At 38.8% G+C, this 18,841-nt stretch overlaps 1 protein-coding gene across 1 annotated transcript in view; it reads right to left on the reverse strand.

The window, feature by feature from the left end:
- The window catches only part of GABRB2 (gamma-aminobutyric acid type A receptor subunit beta2), a 289,414-nt gene that overhangs the window by 46,654 nt on the left and 223,919 nt on the right, over window positions 1-18,841 (reverse strand). The window contains exons 7-8 of the mRNA XM_070373042.1: window positions 2,803-2,940; window positions 983-1,135 (exon numbers count right to left, since the gene is read on the reverse strand). Coding sequence (XP_070229143.1) covers window positions 983-1,135; window positions 2,803-2,940 — 291 coding nt within the window. The remainder of the gene's footprint in view (window positions 1-982; window positions 1,136-2,802; window positions 2,941-18,841) is intronic.

The following is an 18,841-nucleotide window of genomic DNA, read 5'->3' on the forward strand; positions in this document are numbered from 1 at the left end:
TGACTCGATCTTCTTCAAGTCTTTGTCCATTGGCAATTACTGAATGAAGTTTACCCCGATGATGCTAAACTGTCCCCCAGTATGCCCTCCCCTTCTTTTGCTTACTTCTTATGTTTACTATATTATGTAATTTGCATGTTATATGCAAAATAAATTTACTTTTTACCTTTTTATGTTAGAACATAATTTCCAGAAGGGCACTGGTTTTATCTCCAGTGCCTCGTATGTATGACACATAGTAGGTATACAAAAAATGTTGTTGAAGGAATAAATAAATGACTTTGCTAAGGAAATACTGATTTAATTGAGATTTACTGGTGGAGCAGTTAACAACTTTATATTTTATAAGGATTAGTCAGGACTTAATAAAGATCAAGTAAAAGGTGATAAATTTACTATATCTTGAGTTAGCAACATAAAAATGTGCATGAACTATAATTTATTCTCTTCCTCTGATATTATAATGGAAAAACATCAGAGCATAAGATGAGTGATGCCATGGATGATTCCCCAATGTTCCTACACTTTGTTGTCTCCTGCCCCCTGTTGTGCTATTCCAAAGCCTTAATCAACCTTTAGAATTCTTTCCGCTCACTGATTTGTTACACATTGCATTTCTTTGTTTCTTACTCAAAAAAAAAAGATGGAAGATAGGTCTTTTCAGGTAAGAAAACACAGATAAAAACTGGACAATTACCAAGCAGTATTACATGAACTATGCTTCAATAAAAACATCAAGCTGATGCGACTAATTTCATTACTGACAGTTATATAGTTAACTAATTTTGACATGAAAGAGTTTTAATTAGTGTTCAATTGATTTAAACGCTGAATCAGATCATCCAACGTCTCATATCCAAATTCTTGTAATGTGTGCAGTCAGGTCTTGTCACGCATCACAAACTTGAGGGTAAGGAAAAAGTACACCAGAGCATGAACACACACACAGGCACACGCTGCAGGCAGTCAGACCCATGCCTACCTAATGCCACTCTTGCAGCAGAAGCATCGTAATTAATCCAGAAGGAGACCCAGGAAAGGATAGTGATCAAGATAGATGGCATATATGTCTGCAGGATAAAGTAACCAATGTTTCTCTTAAGCTTAAAGCTGAGGGATAACCTGGGATAGGAACCTAGAAAGACAATTTTAAAACATCATCATTATCAGTCAGTATTTATAGGATACTTTCCTTTAAAGACCCATAAACAGTTTCTATATCTTCCCTAAATTCAATTTTAGCTTCTGGTGAAGGGCACTTCCTTATACAAAAGTAGTTGAGCAAACAGGGCTTTTAATTAGCAAGACTTACTCAGTGTTGACTATATCCCACCCTCACCAGTAATTAAAAGAATTCCAGCTCTTCCCTGCTCAGCCTCCTACACTGAATCAAAGGTTTACATTCTCTACGATTGTAATGATAAGACACTTTGAGACAGTCCCTTTGTTCCCCTTTTAATTGTTTCTCAGCAAGTCCATCCTGTACATTTTTATACATAAGAATAACGATGCACACTCTGACTGTAGCGTAAGACATCTCTTCAACAAGCCCCTGGATGCATGTTAAGGTGAGGATCAGTGGCAAGGCTTCAGTTGGTGTAGCAACTCCCTGAAATTTTGTGATGCAGTATTTTATCTGATTTCATTGCGTCCATCAAAGTTACAAAGGGATTCCTGACCCACCAAAATATGGATGGAGAGTCACTTTTCCTGAGGAATATTTGTGGGGGATATAACTAAAGGATCAGATTCTTGAAACTGGGTCCTTTGATGGTGGGAATATAGGGAATTATATTTTAAACAAGACACGTAACAGAACATGGTCTTAAAACATAAAAAAGTCACACTGATAAACAGGGTGTGTACATGTAGGGCAGGGGAGAATATTCTTACTAATTGAAAGAAAGCCTTGTCTAGCCCTCATGGGCTGAAGCAAGTACGTTAATATTAAAGAAAAAATATTTTAAGTAGAAACTCATTTCCATAGTGTCTCAGGGGTTCAGAGGACCTCAAATCTAGGAAAAGTTTCTGTTGTTCTCTTTGCAAAGCTGGAGGCTATTTTGTATTCTTGGTTGAAGTAGTTTTCAGGGACAGGAAGTGCCTGAGTCCTTAGCAGAAGGACAATTCAAGATCTACAGTTATAGTACTACCTATTTCTGTGCTTGAGGAATTCATTTCAATAAGAAAAATAAAAGAGGTATATTCCTGGGGGCTTATTAATTTTCTTTTAATGAGTATGGAGAAAACTGCTGACTAAAACCAGCCTGACCTCAGTTCTGGAAGAGTAAGATGGTAAAGGCATCTAGACACTCTAAATATCTGGAAAATCTTTGAGCTTCGAACAGTAGGTAAGGCTACATAAGGAAAGTCCTGCCCTCTGAGAAAAATGTGAAATCCTCCTATCCTATTGTCTTTAGAGAACTTCACTGTGGTCAGACCTGTGCAAACTGTGACTTGGCTGTCCTCAGTGTGTTTCAAAGAATTATAATCAGTTCTGTGAGATGCATTATGCCAGGGGGACAGCTCTGACCCAGGTTGTTTCTGGGTCATTTCTCCCCATACGCCATCTCTAACCCTTATTCCCTCCTCTAGTATATGAGACACATTCGCTTTGCTGTGGGTACCTTCTTGAAAATAACTGGATGGGTTCCAAATGGGCCTGTTGGGGAACTGAGCATTTTCACAGACCTAAGTCTTCTAGAGTCCCCATTCTTTCCTGGGACCCAATCCTGATATAAATGAACTCTTCTGGCAAAATATGATAAAGCCCCTTTTCTCTTAACCATTTCCCCTGATACAAACCTGTGGAAAAAACAACCTTCTTGGTGATCAGTTTGTAATCTACAATAGAGAATTGTGGAAGCTCAATCTTGGTTACTCCTGTCACTGCGTTATCATCCCCACGCCAATAAAACTCAATGTCATCGGTTGTATATCCATCTGTAAAAGGAAACACATACACAGATACACAGGAGACAGACAAAATAGAAACAAGAACTGTTTAGAAGATGAACTATGTAAAGGATAATAGCTACAGCTAAAGGTTATTATGTGTTAGGTATCATACCAAGCACTTTAAGTATATTACCACCTTTAATCCTCACAATAATCCCACTGTGGAAGAATAATTAGGCCCACATTACAGAAATAGGCTTAGAGAAATTAACAGCTTGTATTAAGTCTTGTAACTAGGAAGTGGTATCATTGGGACTTGAACCTAGGTTTATCTGATTATGAATCTCATTCTCTCAAACATTATCATGTTATCACTTAGCCCTGGATGGTACTCTAAAAGAAGAAAAGAAGAGGAAAATCATTTATCAGTCAGCATTGAATAGTACTGAACCCTCTCCTGCCAATACAAAATATCTGGATTTCAAGTCGGAAAAGGAGTGATTATGAAGAAGTGAGCCACTAACTTTTTTAATATTCACAGACGTGATCTCTAAATTTGACTGTGTAGCATATCTAAATTCCAAAGAACTCCCTAAAAATTTATATCAACATTAATTCCAGGAGTTTTAAGAGCGTAAGTACAAATGAATAGTGTACACTGCAAAGGCACAGCACATTTAAGGGGTTTGGTTACATTCATCCAACAATTACTTATTGGACACCTACTATGCTTGTCAGTGCAGACTTGCTGTATAATAAAAACATTTTATTTATAAAATAATAAAAGGATAATGATCCTTTCAATACATGAGACAGAGTGGGGCAAACACACATTTACTAATTAATGAAAGTGAAAGTCTCTCAGTTGTGTCTGACTCTGTGACACAATGGACTATATAGTCCATGGAATTCTCCAGGCCAAATTACTGAAGTGGGCAGCCTTTCCCTTCTCCAGGGGATCTTCCCAACTCAGGGATCACACCCAGGTCTCCCTCATTGCAGGCGAATTCTTTATCAGCTGAACCACAAGGGAAGCTAACTAATAACTAATTAGTAAGCATAAACATAACTGCAATGAATAGACACATTTTATATTGTAAACAATGATGTAGAGGGAAGCATGCAGTGAAATCCAGCAAATACCAATATTATACAAACTCATCCAGCCCCCATAAATCCCCCCTCAAAGCACACAGTATATTTGTTTATCACATTGATCTCTTCAAAGAACATCTGTATCCAGATAGCTGAATTTTTACAAGTCTAGGAGCTATAAGTGGAGAAGGCAATGGCACCCCACTCCAGTACTCTTGCCTGGAAAATCCCATGGAAGGAGGAGCCTGGTAGACTGCAGTCCATGGGGTCGCTAGGAGTCGGACACGACTGTATAACTTTCAAGTAGACAACCTGAGCAACTTCACTTTTGCTTTTCACTTTCATGCATTGGAGAAGAAAATGGCAAGCCACTCCAGTATTCTTGCCTGGAGAATCCCAGGGACGGGAGAGCCTGGTGGGTTGCCGTCTCTGGGGTCACACACAGTCGGATACAACTGAAGCGACTTAGCAGGAGCTATAAGTAAGTGACAGTCACTCAGTTGTGTCCAACTCTTTGTGACCCCACGGACTGCACATCCATGGAATTCTCCAGGCCAGAATACTGGAGTGGGTAGCCTTTTCCTTCCCCAGGGGATCTTCTCAACCCAGGGATCACACCCAGATCTCCCGTATTGCAGGCAGATTCTTTACCAGCTGAGCCAAAAGGGAAGCTTGGAGAACATATATTGCTTCCCCCAATTTCAAAAGCAACAAAACAAAGACTTTTTTAAGACTTAAAAGACTTAGAAAACAAAGACTTGTTTTAAGTTTAAGTTCTTTGCCTTTTGACATGTGACTAGTTAGTGTAACACTGAGGACTAGAATGCCAATCCTCTAGTTCTTAGTTCTTGAGATTTCTAATTAACCACATTTTGCCAGAGAGAAAGTCAAATCTCTGAAAAGTGGAAGCAAATTATTTTTCAAAGAATTACAGTACCCTCTATTTGAGAATCTGTGTAAATCATAGCAATGTCAGGCAATGTCTTAACTTTTCTAGAAATATGAAGTTCTCTTTATTCAAAAGAGCAGTCATCTTTGTGTGATAATAGAAATGTAGTTTTCCTGGAACAGTTACTGAGAACTTGAACTTGTGATTCCATAATGATAGGTTTTTGGACAATAGCTAATGATTTTAAAAGGGTTATTTACTTGCCAGGGCTTCCCCAGAGGCTCAGTGGTAAAAAAATCCACCTGTAATAGAGGAGATGAAGGTTCGATCCTTGGGTTGGGAAGATCCCCTGGAGGAGGGCATGGCAACCCACTCCCATGGGCAGAGGAGCCTGGCAGGCTATAATCCATAGGGTCACAAAGAGTCAGACACGACTGAAGCGACTAAGCATGCATGGAAGCACATTTATTTGCAAACATCACAAACTGTAATAAAAATTGTGGAGTTTAAATAGATTATACATCACCAACATTTTTATCAGCATGATTACATATAGAGTCCTTTATTTTGTTAGAGAATGTCTTTTTTTCACTTAAAAGCATGATTTAAAAGTAAGTTTTTCATGATTTTAAAGGAAAGCCTAGGTTTTAAGTAAATGGCATAGCAAGCAGATTCTCAGAAAAGAGCTCACTCCTTAATAATCTACTCCATTAATATTCTCCACCTAAATCTAAGAACTCAGCTGTCTGTCCCAAAGGATAACTACTCTTTTTCTAAATGGCAAAATTTTCCTAAGGTGGCTATGGGAACACTCACAGTTCAGGACTTTGACTCAAATTTAATCCCATTTCTCATTGGTTATCGAAATACATTTCTCAGTTATAAAACTGTTTAGAGTCGATGACATTCCCACCTTCCATAAAACAACTTAAAATAACAAAAGAAGGTCAACTTACTCCTAATTTCAAGCCAGATAGCTAGAAATGTATTATAAAACTGAATCTGTGTATACACATGAAAAAAGTATTTATGAAACAAGAAGGCAATAGTTTTCTAGAATGCAGCCATCTTCAAAAGAATAGGACAAGAGAAAAGTCAACTCAGTATTTCCAGTACAGCAGTGTCCCCAACTCTGTGGCCTGTTAAGAAGTGGGCTGCACAGCAGGAGGTGAGCGGCCAGTGAGCCTGCTAAACTTCATCTGTATTTACAGCCTCTCCCCATCTCAAGCATTATTGCCTAAGCTCCGCCTCCTGTCAGATCAGTGGAGGCTCTCCTAGGAGTACAAACCCTACTATGAACTGTGCATAGGAGGGATCTAGGTTGCGTGCTCCTTTTGAGAATCTAATGCCTGATGATATGATTCACACATTATGACGATTTGTATTTTTCCATACATCGCAATGTAACAATGATAGAAATAAAGTGCACAATAAATGTACCGTGCTTGAATCATCCCCAAATCATCTCCTCTGCCCCTGGTCCACGGAATAACTGACTTCCAAAAACTGGGCTCTGGTCCCAAAAAGGTTGGGGACCACTGCAATAGAGGACTCAATCTAAACTAGTAAAGAGTGTGTTTCTGGTCCTCTAGTCTCCTTTCTTCATCCAAAACCTTGATTTAAAATAAATTTTTAAAGTAAAATTTCAGTATTTATCTTTTTTTGTTCATCACTACAAATCTTGTAACAGAAACTTTTTGCAGAGAGGCATGGAGTATCAATGTTATTTCAATACAGTTGAAGAAGAGAAGCCTAATGGTTTTTTAATAGGTAGAAACATTATAATAAAATATAGGTTTTTGTCAAAATGCCAGATATTTTACATAGTGCTTGCTAGACAATACCTTGCAGAGAACAGGCACTTGGCAGCAATTACTGAACAATTATTTACATATATATGGATTTGAACAATGGTTGTCTATCCAGATGATTGGCACTGTGATGAGACATAACTGTCTCTTGATTCTAGCAGAGTACCTGGCACATAGAGTACCTGGCCTTAAATAAATATCTTCTGAGTGAATTCAATAAAAGTCACCTGATGATAACATAGCCCTTGAGTATAATAGAAAAATCCTTCATTATACATTTCTCCTTATATATTAGTTGGGCAAGTTACCACCTTATCAGCTAGAGAAATCTGCAGGCAGGTCAAGAAGCAACAGTTGGACATGCAACAACAAACTGGTTCCAAATTGGGAAAGAAGTATGTCAAGGCTGTATGTTGTCACTCTGTTTATTGAATTTATATGCAGAGTGCATCATCCAAAACGCCAGGCTGGATAAAGATGCAATCTTCATGCCAGGCAAGATGCAATCAAGATTGCCAGGAGAAATATCAATAACCTCAGATATGCAGATGGCACCACCCTTATGGCAGAAAGCAAAGAAGAACTAAACAGCCTCTTGAAAGTGAAAGAGGAGAGTGAAAAAGCTGGCTTAAAACTCAACATTCAAAGAACTAAGATCATGGCATCCAGTCCCATCACTTCACAGCAAACAGATGGGGAAACAGTGAGAGACTTTATTTTCTTGGGCTCCAAAATCACTGCAGATGGTGACTGCCCCCATGAAATTAAAAGACGCTTACTCCTTGGGAAAAGAGCTATGATCAAACTAGACAGCATATTAAAAAGCATAGACATTACTTCGTCGACAAAGGTCCATCTAGTCAAGGCTATGGTTTTTCCAGTAGTCATGTATGGATGTGAGAGTTGAACCATAAAAAAGCTGAGCGCCGAAGAATTGATGCTTTTGAACTGTGGTGTTGGAGAAGACTCTTGAGAGTCCCTTGGACTGAAAGGAGAGCCAACCAGTCCACCCTAAAGGAAATCAATCCTGAATATTCATTGGAAGGACTGATGCTGAAGCTGAAACTCCAATACTTTGCCCTCCTGATGCAAAGAATTGACTCATTGGAAAAGACCCTGATGCTGGGCAAGAAGGAAGGCAGGAAGAGAAGGGAATGACAGAGGATGAGATGGTTGGATGGCATCACTGACTCAATGGACAGGAGTTTGAGCTAGCTCTGGGAGTTGGTGATGGACAGAAAAGCCTGGCATGCTGCAGTCCATGGGGTCGCTAAGAGTCAGACACGACTAAGTGACTGAACTGAACTGAACTGAAGTTACCTAACCTCTCTTGATCCTCAATTTTCTCACACGAAAATTGAGATAATAATAGTAATATCTATGTCACAGAGTTGTTAAGCACGAACAATAAACTGTTCCTTGTAAAACACTTTAGAAAAGTACCTAGTAGATAGTGCTCAAAATTTAATACTTTCTTTTTAAACAAGAATTATTTAAAATAAATGAAAACGTGTATTTGGTTACATGCCACTTTGCTATTTCATAAAAACATATAAGCATTTTCACAGTGAGAAAACTTAGCTGCTCAGTGACATTTCTAGGACTGTCCAAAGTGATAGTCAAAACATTTGAAGGTTATTTTGATGTCTGAGATTATGGCATCTGACACAATGGAGCAGTATATTGTAGATACTCCTTGGCTACTGCTGGCTTAAAAACCCAACCTTCTTGCCTTCATTTTGGGTTAACCAAGTATAGAATATTGTAAATGGAAAGCAAATCTAAACTCCTGCATCATTGATTTTTGTAGATGAAAGAACGACAATCCATAACAGTGCCAGGGTGGTCAAGTTCAAAAGCCAGCTCAACATACTGTATAGGATTAGCTGAAAGCAGACCTAGTTTTCTTCCTTTCTTTGAATTTTCTCTGAAGGAATATTTAGCAGTCTCTCAATGTGATTAAAAAATAAAAGAAAACATATGCAAATACGTAAGACCTGACTTTACAGCTTTCATAATGATAATGAGTAAAAAATAATTAGATATCTTTTAAAGGATATCAGAAGCAAGAGATGCACTGATGCTCCTCATTAGTGTCTTGCAAGTTAAATTCATCTTTTATATTTTATTCATGGGATTCTAGAAACTGAGTGATTAAATCGAATTGTTATCATTAAAACATAACACACATCAATTTAGATGGGCTACAGATAAACCAAAATACGAATTTATTGAAATTTATCTAGGAGGAATTAAAACTGCATGAAATGTTACTAAACCCTGATCAGGAAGGACAAATATGTTAATCTGTAAATCTATGTAGACATGAATGATAGATATTGGTAAATGTATGTACTAACTAAATGAGATCTAAGGAGGAAAATACACCATTTTAAAAACATTTATGAAATAGCTGAACAGGTTCTCACAACTCTTACATATCTAACTATGTAACATGGCACTTAAATAAGCTTTTTCCTTATTTTAGTTATAGTTTATATATTCATTTTGTTATCTACTAAGTAAATATTATATTTTATAAGGATATTAATATGCCAAAAATATGAACCTGTACCAAGATATTAAACAGTGGAGGCTGATGAGAATATTTAGAAGAATTAACTGAATTATCAATGGTGCCATTTTTTTCCCAGTGGAAAATTAAAGCAATTTATTATTCTCCTGATACTTACTTTAACTTTGCCAATTGGACTGTTAAATGTTCTTAGGTAGTTATCTGTATTCTGTCTCCATTGATTCAACACAGCAACAGCTACATAGTACAGCTGACCTTTAAACAACATGGTTTGGACTGAATAGGTCCATTTGTAGATGGATTGTTTTTCAATAGGAAATACTATAACACTACATGATCCATGGTTGGCTGAATCCATGGATGTGGAACTGAGGATGCAGAACTGTGGATACGGAGAGCCGACTATAAATTAGAGGGGGATTTTCAACTGTGTTGATGGGTGGGCCCCTAACATCTGTGTTGTTCAAGGGTCAACTGTACTGCCATTTAGGATGAGAACAAGAATGCAAACATTCTTCTCACGACTAACTCAGTGACCAGATTAGAAGGCTATCAGTCCATAATCAGAATGGACTCTACTCCATGCAGAGGCCTGTACATAAGTGCAAAGGTGCAATTGAGTACAGTCAATTAAAGTTACAGGGATCTTTCAAGAGGGAGAGAGAGAGAAACTCACTTGTCAGCCACAGCTCTTCAAATTCAGCAATGAAAGTGTTTCCAAGACACTCTGAGTGATTGCTCTGACTCCTTAATTGCACCTTATTCTTCACTCTGCTCTTTAAGATGGACTGCCAGACACAAATGTTCTGCTGTCAAATTGTTTCTAGACCTCGAGCAGCCTCAAATAATTGGCCTAGGATGGGTCAGACTTGATTACCTAGTGGCACCTTAGTGAGGACATCATCAAGTCATGACCCAAAATTTGTCCCACATCAGAGATAACTGAGTTTTTTGTTAATCCCATTTTCAAATTCAAATTGTATGATGTAAGAGAATAGGAAATCGATCATAATCAAGCAAAATGTCAGATATTGTACTTTAAAGATCATTTCTTTATTGGATTTCAATGCAAAACTCAGTATTTACTGTCTCTGTATGGAGCAGGGTGAAGTGGTAGGTCTTTCTGCCAGTTTAGCTCCATGAAGTGTTTCTTAAGCTTCCCTGTGATTGGAAAGTTAAAGTAATTAAAATAATATTTCAGACATGAGAAAGCAATTGAAAATAATAATAGGCAAAAACAGCCACAACAATCATAACAGTAGCTGTGGTTTACAAAGCCTTCTGTGTCAGACACTGCCTTAAACTCTTTAAAATGGTTCTGTCTTGAAAGGAGAACTTGACTGGGTTATGGTTACTAGGATTCCTCTCCATCTCCCAACCCTGATTTTTCCACATGCATGAGCCCTAAATCCTGAAGCAATACAGAAAAGAGAACCTTTAGCTAAGAAAAACAAACAAACAAACAAACAAACAAGCTGGTGCTTCTCAAATTTAGTATGCACAGAAGTCACTTGGAAATCTTGCTAAAATGCAAACACTGATTAAGTAGGTAGAGCCTAAGATTCTGTAGTTCTAACAAATCCTAGGTAGAAATGATGCTGTTTGTTCATGGACCATCCTTTGGATAGCAACTGAGTATGAGTTTTTATGGAGAAAAATTCATTTACTTTGCCATGGGAGTCAGGAAAGGCATATCTGGTATCTATCCTGACCTAGAGAACAAAGTTGCTTCTGCATTAAGTTTTTATAAGCTCCAAAATTAAAGTATCTTTTCCCAGTTCTTCCTCTCTTATAAGGGACAAGAGGTGATATTTCTGATGCCACCACTTTTCAAGGTCTGGTTTTCTTTAATAATCTATGACCTATGTTCACCAGTAATGAAATAATAGAAGAGAAAGGAAGATGGGGCTACATCTAAAGGTTTTCTGCAAAATTGTATTCATTCAAGTTTTATTTGAATATTTGACGCTATTCTACTCTTGCATTAGATCTTTGCATCTTTTATTTTTATTCCTCAATGGACTAGTCAACAACCTTTTAGGTGTTGCCCCTTCCTCTAATCTACACTGAACATGCTGCTATCATTTCTTTGTTTACAAAGAAGTTGATGATGCTTCTTCTATGCCTTAAAAGGCAAACAAAAATATATGGAGAATTTCTTGATGGCCTTCCCAGCAGGTTCAGAATTAAATGCAAATTCTTAGTCAGGCATTCAGAACTGTTTATTGTAGCCTCATTTGTTATATTTCTACCTCTTTTAAAGCCGGTCTTCTGCCCACAGTCATTAGTAACACTTTGACTGCCTAGCCTTGGTTCAAATTATGAAGTTACTTGCAATAGCTTTATCTTTCACATCACATTTCTGCATACTTTCAGGGCCCATTTCAACTTCCATATTTCTCAAGACATGGTCTCATCTTCCCTCAGTGGGGATTTTTTTTCTTTTTTCCCCTGAGGTTTTCCATGGCACTGTGCTAGAATCCTTATTCATATTCTTCATCACCAGTTTTGCAATAGAGGATCTGTGGATGTGTTGGTCTTCGTCAGTAGACTAACCTGGAGGCTGAAGAACCATGACTGATAATTTCTCTCTAGCATTTCTCCTACTTAATACATATTTTACTAAGGGTGGCATGTGTACAAAAATTCTGAATCAAACTGTTTGACATGTGACATGGCTTCCCAGGTGTTGCTGCTGCTGCTGCTGCTACTGCTGCTAAGTCACTTCAGTCGTGTCTGACTCTGTGCAACCCCAAAGACGGCAGCCCACCAGGCTCCCCCGTCCCTGGGATTCTCCAGGCAAGAACACTGGAGTGGGTTGCTAGTGGTAAACAATCCACTTGCCAATGCAGGAGAGGTAAGAGACACAGGTTCGATCCCTGGATCAGGAACATCACCTGGAGAAGGAAATGGTAACCCATTCCAGTATTCTTGCCAAGAGAATCCCATGGACAGAGGAGCCTTGTGAGCTACAGTTCTTGGGATCACAAAGAGTCAGACACAACCGAAGTGACTTAGCACACACACATGCTATCCATTAGCTGTGGCCCACCAGATCCCTGCTCCCTTTGAGAGAGTAGTGATGAACAGAAGCCATTTGCTTAACTGCAAGATGAAAGAATTGCAAACCTGCACACTGTTTATGTTTTGGGACGTATCACTCCCATGTACCAGCCTCAAAATCATTAAAAAAGGCAGTGTTCCTGGTTGTTGTTCAATCACTTAGTGGTGTCCGATTCTTTGTGACTTCATGGTTTGCAGCACATCAGGCCTCCCTGTCCTTCACCATCTCCCTGAGCTTGCTCAAACTCATGTCCATTGAGTCAGTGTTGCCATCCAAGCATCTCATCCTCTGTTGTCCCCTTGTGCCTTCAATCTTCCCAGCATCAGGGTCTTTTCCCAATGAGTCAGTTCTTAGCATCAGGTGGCCAAAGTATTGGAGCTACAGCATCAGTCCTTCCAATGAATATTCAGTGCTCCTTGTACCAGTTCATAAAAGGGAGTACCAAGTTCAAGCAAAGACCCTATGTTGAAAGAAACTTCCTGACGTTGCTGACTTTTAATATATACCATCATTCTTTGCTGAAGAAAATTATTCTTAGAATGGCCATGGCCCTCTGGTAATGACTTTCTCTGGGCTGACAGATTTTGGAAACCAATTTGCCACAATAGTTTCCAGAAGCAGCCAGTACCTCTTGCTCAAATGGAATAATGGTCCCTGGTGAAAAAGGGATATGGTCACACCAAAGTGTTTGTTAACTCAAGAGTGATAATGGAAGATGTTTAAATTTAACAAGGCCAATTGAATGGCTTAGTAGATATGCACAGCTGTACAATAAAATGCCATCAACTGTTACACCAGCCCATCTGCTTTCTAAACAGGGGTGGCAGAGGAAGTGCAGGCCTTGCTTACTGATGCTGGAAGTTGGCAGAGCTTCTCCATCTTAATCCATTCTTCCATGTACCTTCTTTGTGATGGAAGGTCAGCTGAGGATGTGCACATTTAAGGATGTCAGGATGGGCTTGCAGAAGAATTTTTGGTCTAAAAGAGTGGCTGAGCTGTGATACGAATTATTAGCATGTGTTCTGACTAAAAAACAAACCAAAAAAACCCAAAAAAGTACTGCTCTCAAACTCCATATATGGAACTCCTTCTGTGCCCGCATAATCTCTTCTGTTAGAACTCTGTATAATTTAAATGTTATCTATTAAGGAATCCACCTCCTATACTCAACTGTGGGTTCTTATTTAAACAGAGAACACACATTTCTCAAATTTGTAATGATGGCTTGGAGCAGAAAGGTGGCAAATACCAGATATTTAGTACATTTGCTGAGATGAAATAGAATTGTGTTGAGTGAGAGGGCTTATGTGAAGAGCAGGAAGGAGGCCTCTGGGGCTGACTGGCACACAAGCTGTTCTGCAGGCATACACCCATCAACATGGCATTGCTATTTCGTCTGGGGGAGGGTCAGGAAGAATCCTTTGAGCTGAATGAATGCACGGTATTTTAAAAATCACTACTGGATGACATTTTAAAAGCATTTCCTGTGTGAAGCCAAGTGTTTCACAAGCATCATCTCATTTAAGCCCTTTGAGGTAGAAACTGTTACTATCCCCATTTTACAGAAGGCGCTACAATTTAAAGAGGGTAAGTGCTCAAACGTCAGAAATGAGATTTGAACTAAATCCTCTGTAGACTTGAGTCCAATTCCTATTACTATATTTACCACCTCATAACATTATTCGATGTCATTATTTTTAAATTATTTTGAAATATTATGGAAATCCATCTGTAATTACTCCTCTCACTGTGTCCATGCTCCTTTGCACCATAACACTGCAGCTCCTTTCAAAAATGGGACCTAATTAACCTTAAAAGCTTCTGCACATCAAAGGAAACTATCAGCAAGGTGAAAAGACAGCCTTCAGAATGGGAGAAAATAATAGCAAATGAAGCAACGGACAAACAACTAATCTCAAAAATATACAAGCAACTCCTACAGCTCAACTCCAGAAAAATAAATGACCCAATCAAAAAATGGGCCAAAGAACTAAATAGACATTTCTCCAAAGAAGACATACAGATGGCTAACAAACACATGAAAAGATGCTCAACATCACTCATTATCAGAGAAATGCAAATCAAGACCACTATGAGGTACCATTTCACACCAGTCAGAATGGCTGCGATCCAAAAGTCTACAAATAATAAATGTTGGAGAGGGTGTGGAGAAAAGGGAACCCTCTTACACTGTTGGTGGGAATGCAAACTAGTACAGCCACTATGGAGAAGAGTGTGGAGATTCCTTAAAAAACTGGAAATAGAACTGCCTTATGATCCAGCAATCCCACTGTTGGGCATACACACTGAGGAAACCAGAAGGGAAAGAGACACGTGTACCCCAATGTTCATCGCAGCACTGTTTATAATAGCCAGGACATGGAAGCAACCTAGATGTCCATCAGCAGATGAATGGATAAGCAAGTTGTGGTACATATACACAATGGAGTATTACTCAGCCATTAAAAAGAATTCATTTGAATCAGTTCTAATGAGGTGGATGAAACTGGAGCCTATTATACAGAGTGAAGTAAGCCAGAAGGAAAAACACCAATACAGTATACTAATGCATATATATGGAATTTAGAAAGATGATAACAATAACCCTGTGTACGAGACAGCAAAAGAGACACTGATGTATGGAACAGTCTTATGGACTCTGTGGGAGAGGGAGAGGGTGGGAAGATTTGGGAGAATGGCATTGAAACATGTAAAATATCATGTATGAAACGAGATGCCAGTCCAGGTTCAATGCACGATACTGGATGCTTGGGGCTAGTGCACTGGGACGACCCAGAGGGATGGTATGGGGAGGGAGGAAGGAGGAGGGTTCAGGATGGGGAGCACATGTATACCTGTGATGGATTCATTTTGATATTTGGCAAAACTAATACAATTATGTAAAGTTTAAAAATAAAATAAAATTAAAAAAAAAAGAAAAAAAAAAAAGTGAGTGAAGTATCTCCCTACATCTTGAGTCTGAGCTGCCCTTGCCACTTGCTTTAATCAAAGGGGCAATGGTGAGCTAGTTCTGAGCTTGGTCTACTGGAGGCTTGGCAGTTTCCCCTGGCTCTGTTGGAATCCTGCTGTCTCCATGGGAATAGCACTTGGATAACCCATGGAGGATGAACGACATGTGACCCACTCACCCCATCACAGCAGTCAGCACGTGAGGACCACACATGCAGGCTAAGCCTGGCTCAGAGCAGCAGAGCCTCCCAGATGACCTGCAGCCCCCTGAGCAATCATAAACAGTACTTGTTTTAGTTCACTAGGTTTTGGGGGGTAGCTTGTTAAATAGCAACAGCTAATGGAAAACACTAGGTCCTGGAGAAAATAGAAGAGCAAACATTTTTCTTTATAGAATAGAATCTGTACCTGTATTTCCAGGTTAACATTCATATTCATCTTTGGGCATTACTTCAGAGCATCTCCTACTGGTTTTATGAATATTATAGGCTGAGCCATATGGCATAACCCAAATCAGGAGATCTACCTGGATTTCCGTTCCAGTGCTGCTACATATGAGCTGTAGAATTTTGGGCACATCATATTCTCTTTGGAACTTAGATTCTATAGCTGAAAAATAAAGCTGTTTTTCTAAAACAGCCATCCTCAAATTTCTGACCTCAGAATCCCTTTGTACCCTGAAAAATGACTGCTGCTGCTGCTGCTAAGTTGCTTCAGTCGTGTCTGACTCTGTGTGACCCCATAGACGGCAGCCCACCAGGCTCCCCCGTCCCTGGGATTCTCCAGGCAAGAACACTGGAGTGGGTTGCCATTTCTGTCTCCAGAGCTTTTGTTTGTGGGGTCGTACCATGATACTTATCATGTTATAAAATGACACTGAGACATCTAAAAATTCATCAATTCATTTAAAGTAATAGTAATGATTCCATTACATGTCAATATAAATAATATTATTATGAATAATTACAATATTTACAAAGAAGAAAGTATTATTGAGAAGACTGGCATTGTTTCATATTTTTGTAGATCTCTTTAATGATTGGCTTAACAGAAATTAGCTGGATTCTCATGTTTGCTTTTGCCTTCAGTGGCTGTGATAATGTGGCCTCTGGAAAACACGACTGTACATTTTGAAAGAATGAAAGTGAAGAAGGCAAATAAAGTCTTGGTATTACAAATGGAGCTCTGACCTCAAGGACACTCTGAAGGGGTCTCAGTACTCCCCACACTCTAGACCACACACTGAGAATCACTGCTTTAGAGTATTTCTAATCTGAAATTGGCTTCCTAGGTGGCACAGTGGTAGAGAATCTGCCTGCCAATGCAGAAGACATAAGAGACACAAGTTTGATCCCTGGGTAGGGAAGATTCCCTGGGGAAGGAAATGACAACCTACTCCAGTATCCTTGCCTGGAACATCCCATGGACAGAGGAGTCTGCGGGCTGCAGTTCATGGGGTCACAAAGAGTAGGACGTGACTTAGAGACTGAGCATGCTATAGTAATGCTAATCTGAAATTATGTTATTTGAGGAAAACCACAAATAATTCAATTTACTAAGTTATTAAATACCCAAAACTAGCAATCATATTTTTCTCTATATTACAAATAAAAATAATTTACTTTTGAATAGCTAGGAACATTGAAAGGTCATTTTTATTTCTTAGACTAAGTTTATATATTTACATATATAAATATATACACACACACATACACATATAATTTGAAGCCATTAAATGTAAATCATTAGCCTCTTCTTTGGCAAAGTGAAATCTGAGTATTTTTTAAAAAATGAAGAGAAAAACAAATATCGTATATTAGTGCATAGATATGGATTCTAAAAAAATGATACTGATGAACCTATTTGCAGGGCAGGAATAAAGGTGCAGGCTTAAGAGAATGGACTTGTGAACTCATGGGGGAAGGAGAGGTTGTACAGCACAGGGAGCTCAGCTCCGAGCTCTGTGATGATCTAGAAGGGTGGCATGGGTGGGAGGGAGGCTCAAGAAGGTATATGGATACACATAGCAGATTCACGTGGTTATGCAGTAGAAACTAACACAACATTGTAAAGCAACTATACTCCAATAAAAATTTTTAAATTAAAAAAAGAAACATGCACGTGAATACAATGGAAGGTGTGTGTGTGTGTGTGTGTGTGTGTGTGTGTGTGAATAAAGTGAACTTCTGACCTCATTGGCCTCTAAATGTCTATGCAAAATAACTCACATAAACAAGAACCTGAAAGTGCCTTCATTAGTGCGGGCTGAAGAACTAACATGTGGGGCTTCTAAAATGGAATAAAACATTTCCATCTTGCCATATAGGAAAACAGCTCAAGTAATGCCTAAAGCCTTGACCGATATTTATGCAAATCTTCTCTTTTCTAAACTATTGATTATATTCTGGGTTTGAGAAAAGGACTGTTTTTTAAATAGAATTTTTAAATGTTTACCCCGAAGATGAAATGCATGACATGTGGAAGGTACTGAAAACTAAATAACTATCTGATATGACCCAAATTCAGCCAAGCCAAGTCCAACATCCTTCTGTTCATATAGTTCTTTTTTTTTTTTTCAAGAGAGAATAAGCATGCTGTGGTAATTTTAAAGTTATAGCCACTGACTCTTTGATATTCTTACCCACAAATGGTGGAGCTTTAGTTCTCTTCTCATGGAGTGTGGGCTAGATTTAGTGATGCACTTTCAGAATAGAGAGCATAGCAGAAGTGACAGGATTGGCTTATAAAACATCGAGGCTCTGTCTTGGAAGTACTCTTGCTGTCTTTTCTCTGTCCATCTCTGTTTCCTTCACTTCTTCAGTTTCCTTGCTCCATCATGTCATCAGCTATCCCGTGGAGCAACTCATGTGGTAAGGAACTGAGGGAAGCCTCCAGCCAACAACCAGAGAAACCGAGGCCCTTAGTCCAACAGGAACACTGTGAGGAACCTGTCACAGCTCTGGGAGTGAGCTTATAAGCAGGTCCTTGCCAGCTGAGTCCTGAGACAACACCATAATGTTGAACAATCTGACCACAGTCTCATGAGAAACCCTGAGCCAGAATCACCCAGCTCAGCCACTTGTGATTCCTGACTCTGAGGAATTCTTGGATAATAATTGCCTGCTGTTTTAAACTGCTAAGCTTTAGGGTAATTTATTATTCAGAAATAAGTAAAATAAACCTGTTATCTTGGAAATGCACATGGTCCAGTAGGACAAACAAATGGGTTTTCATTCAGATACTGCCTTCTTTCAAAGCCTAGCTTCTCTAAGAAAAGTGAAGAATGCCACTTCTATTTTTCATTTTGTTCTGAGAACTAGAGAAAATGATTGCAAAGCAATTAGCATACTGGCTTAATGATTACTGGCCATTATTACTCTGATTATTGATATTCACAGTTAAGGTAAAGTTTTTACTCTAATTCAGAAAGATAGATGCACCCTCAATATTTACAGCAGCATTATTTACAATTGCCAAGATATGGAAGCAACATGTGTCCATCAACAGATAAATGTATAAAGAAGATGTGGTAAACATTTACAGGGGAATATTACTCAGCCACAAGAAAGAATTAAACTTTG

Source organism: Bos mutus, chromosome 7 (genome assembly GCF_027580195.1).
Source record: "Bos mutus isolate GX-2022 chromosome 7, NWIPB_WYAK_1.1, whole genome shotgun sequence".
Taxonomy (NCBI): Eukaryota; Metazoa; Chordata; class Mammalia; order Artiodactyla; family Bovidae; genus Bos; species Bos mutus.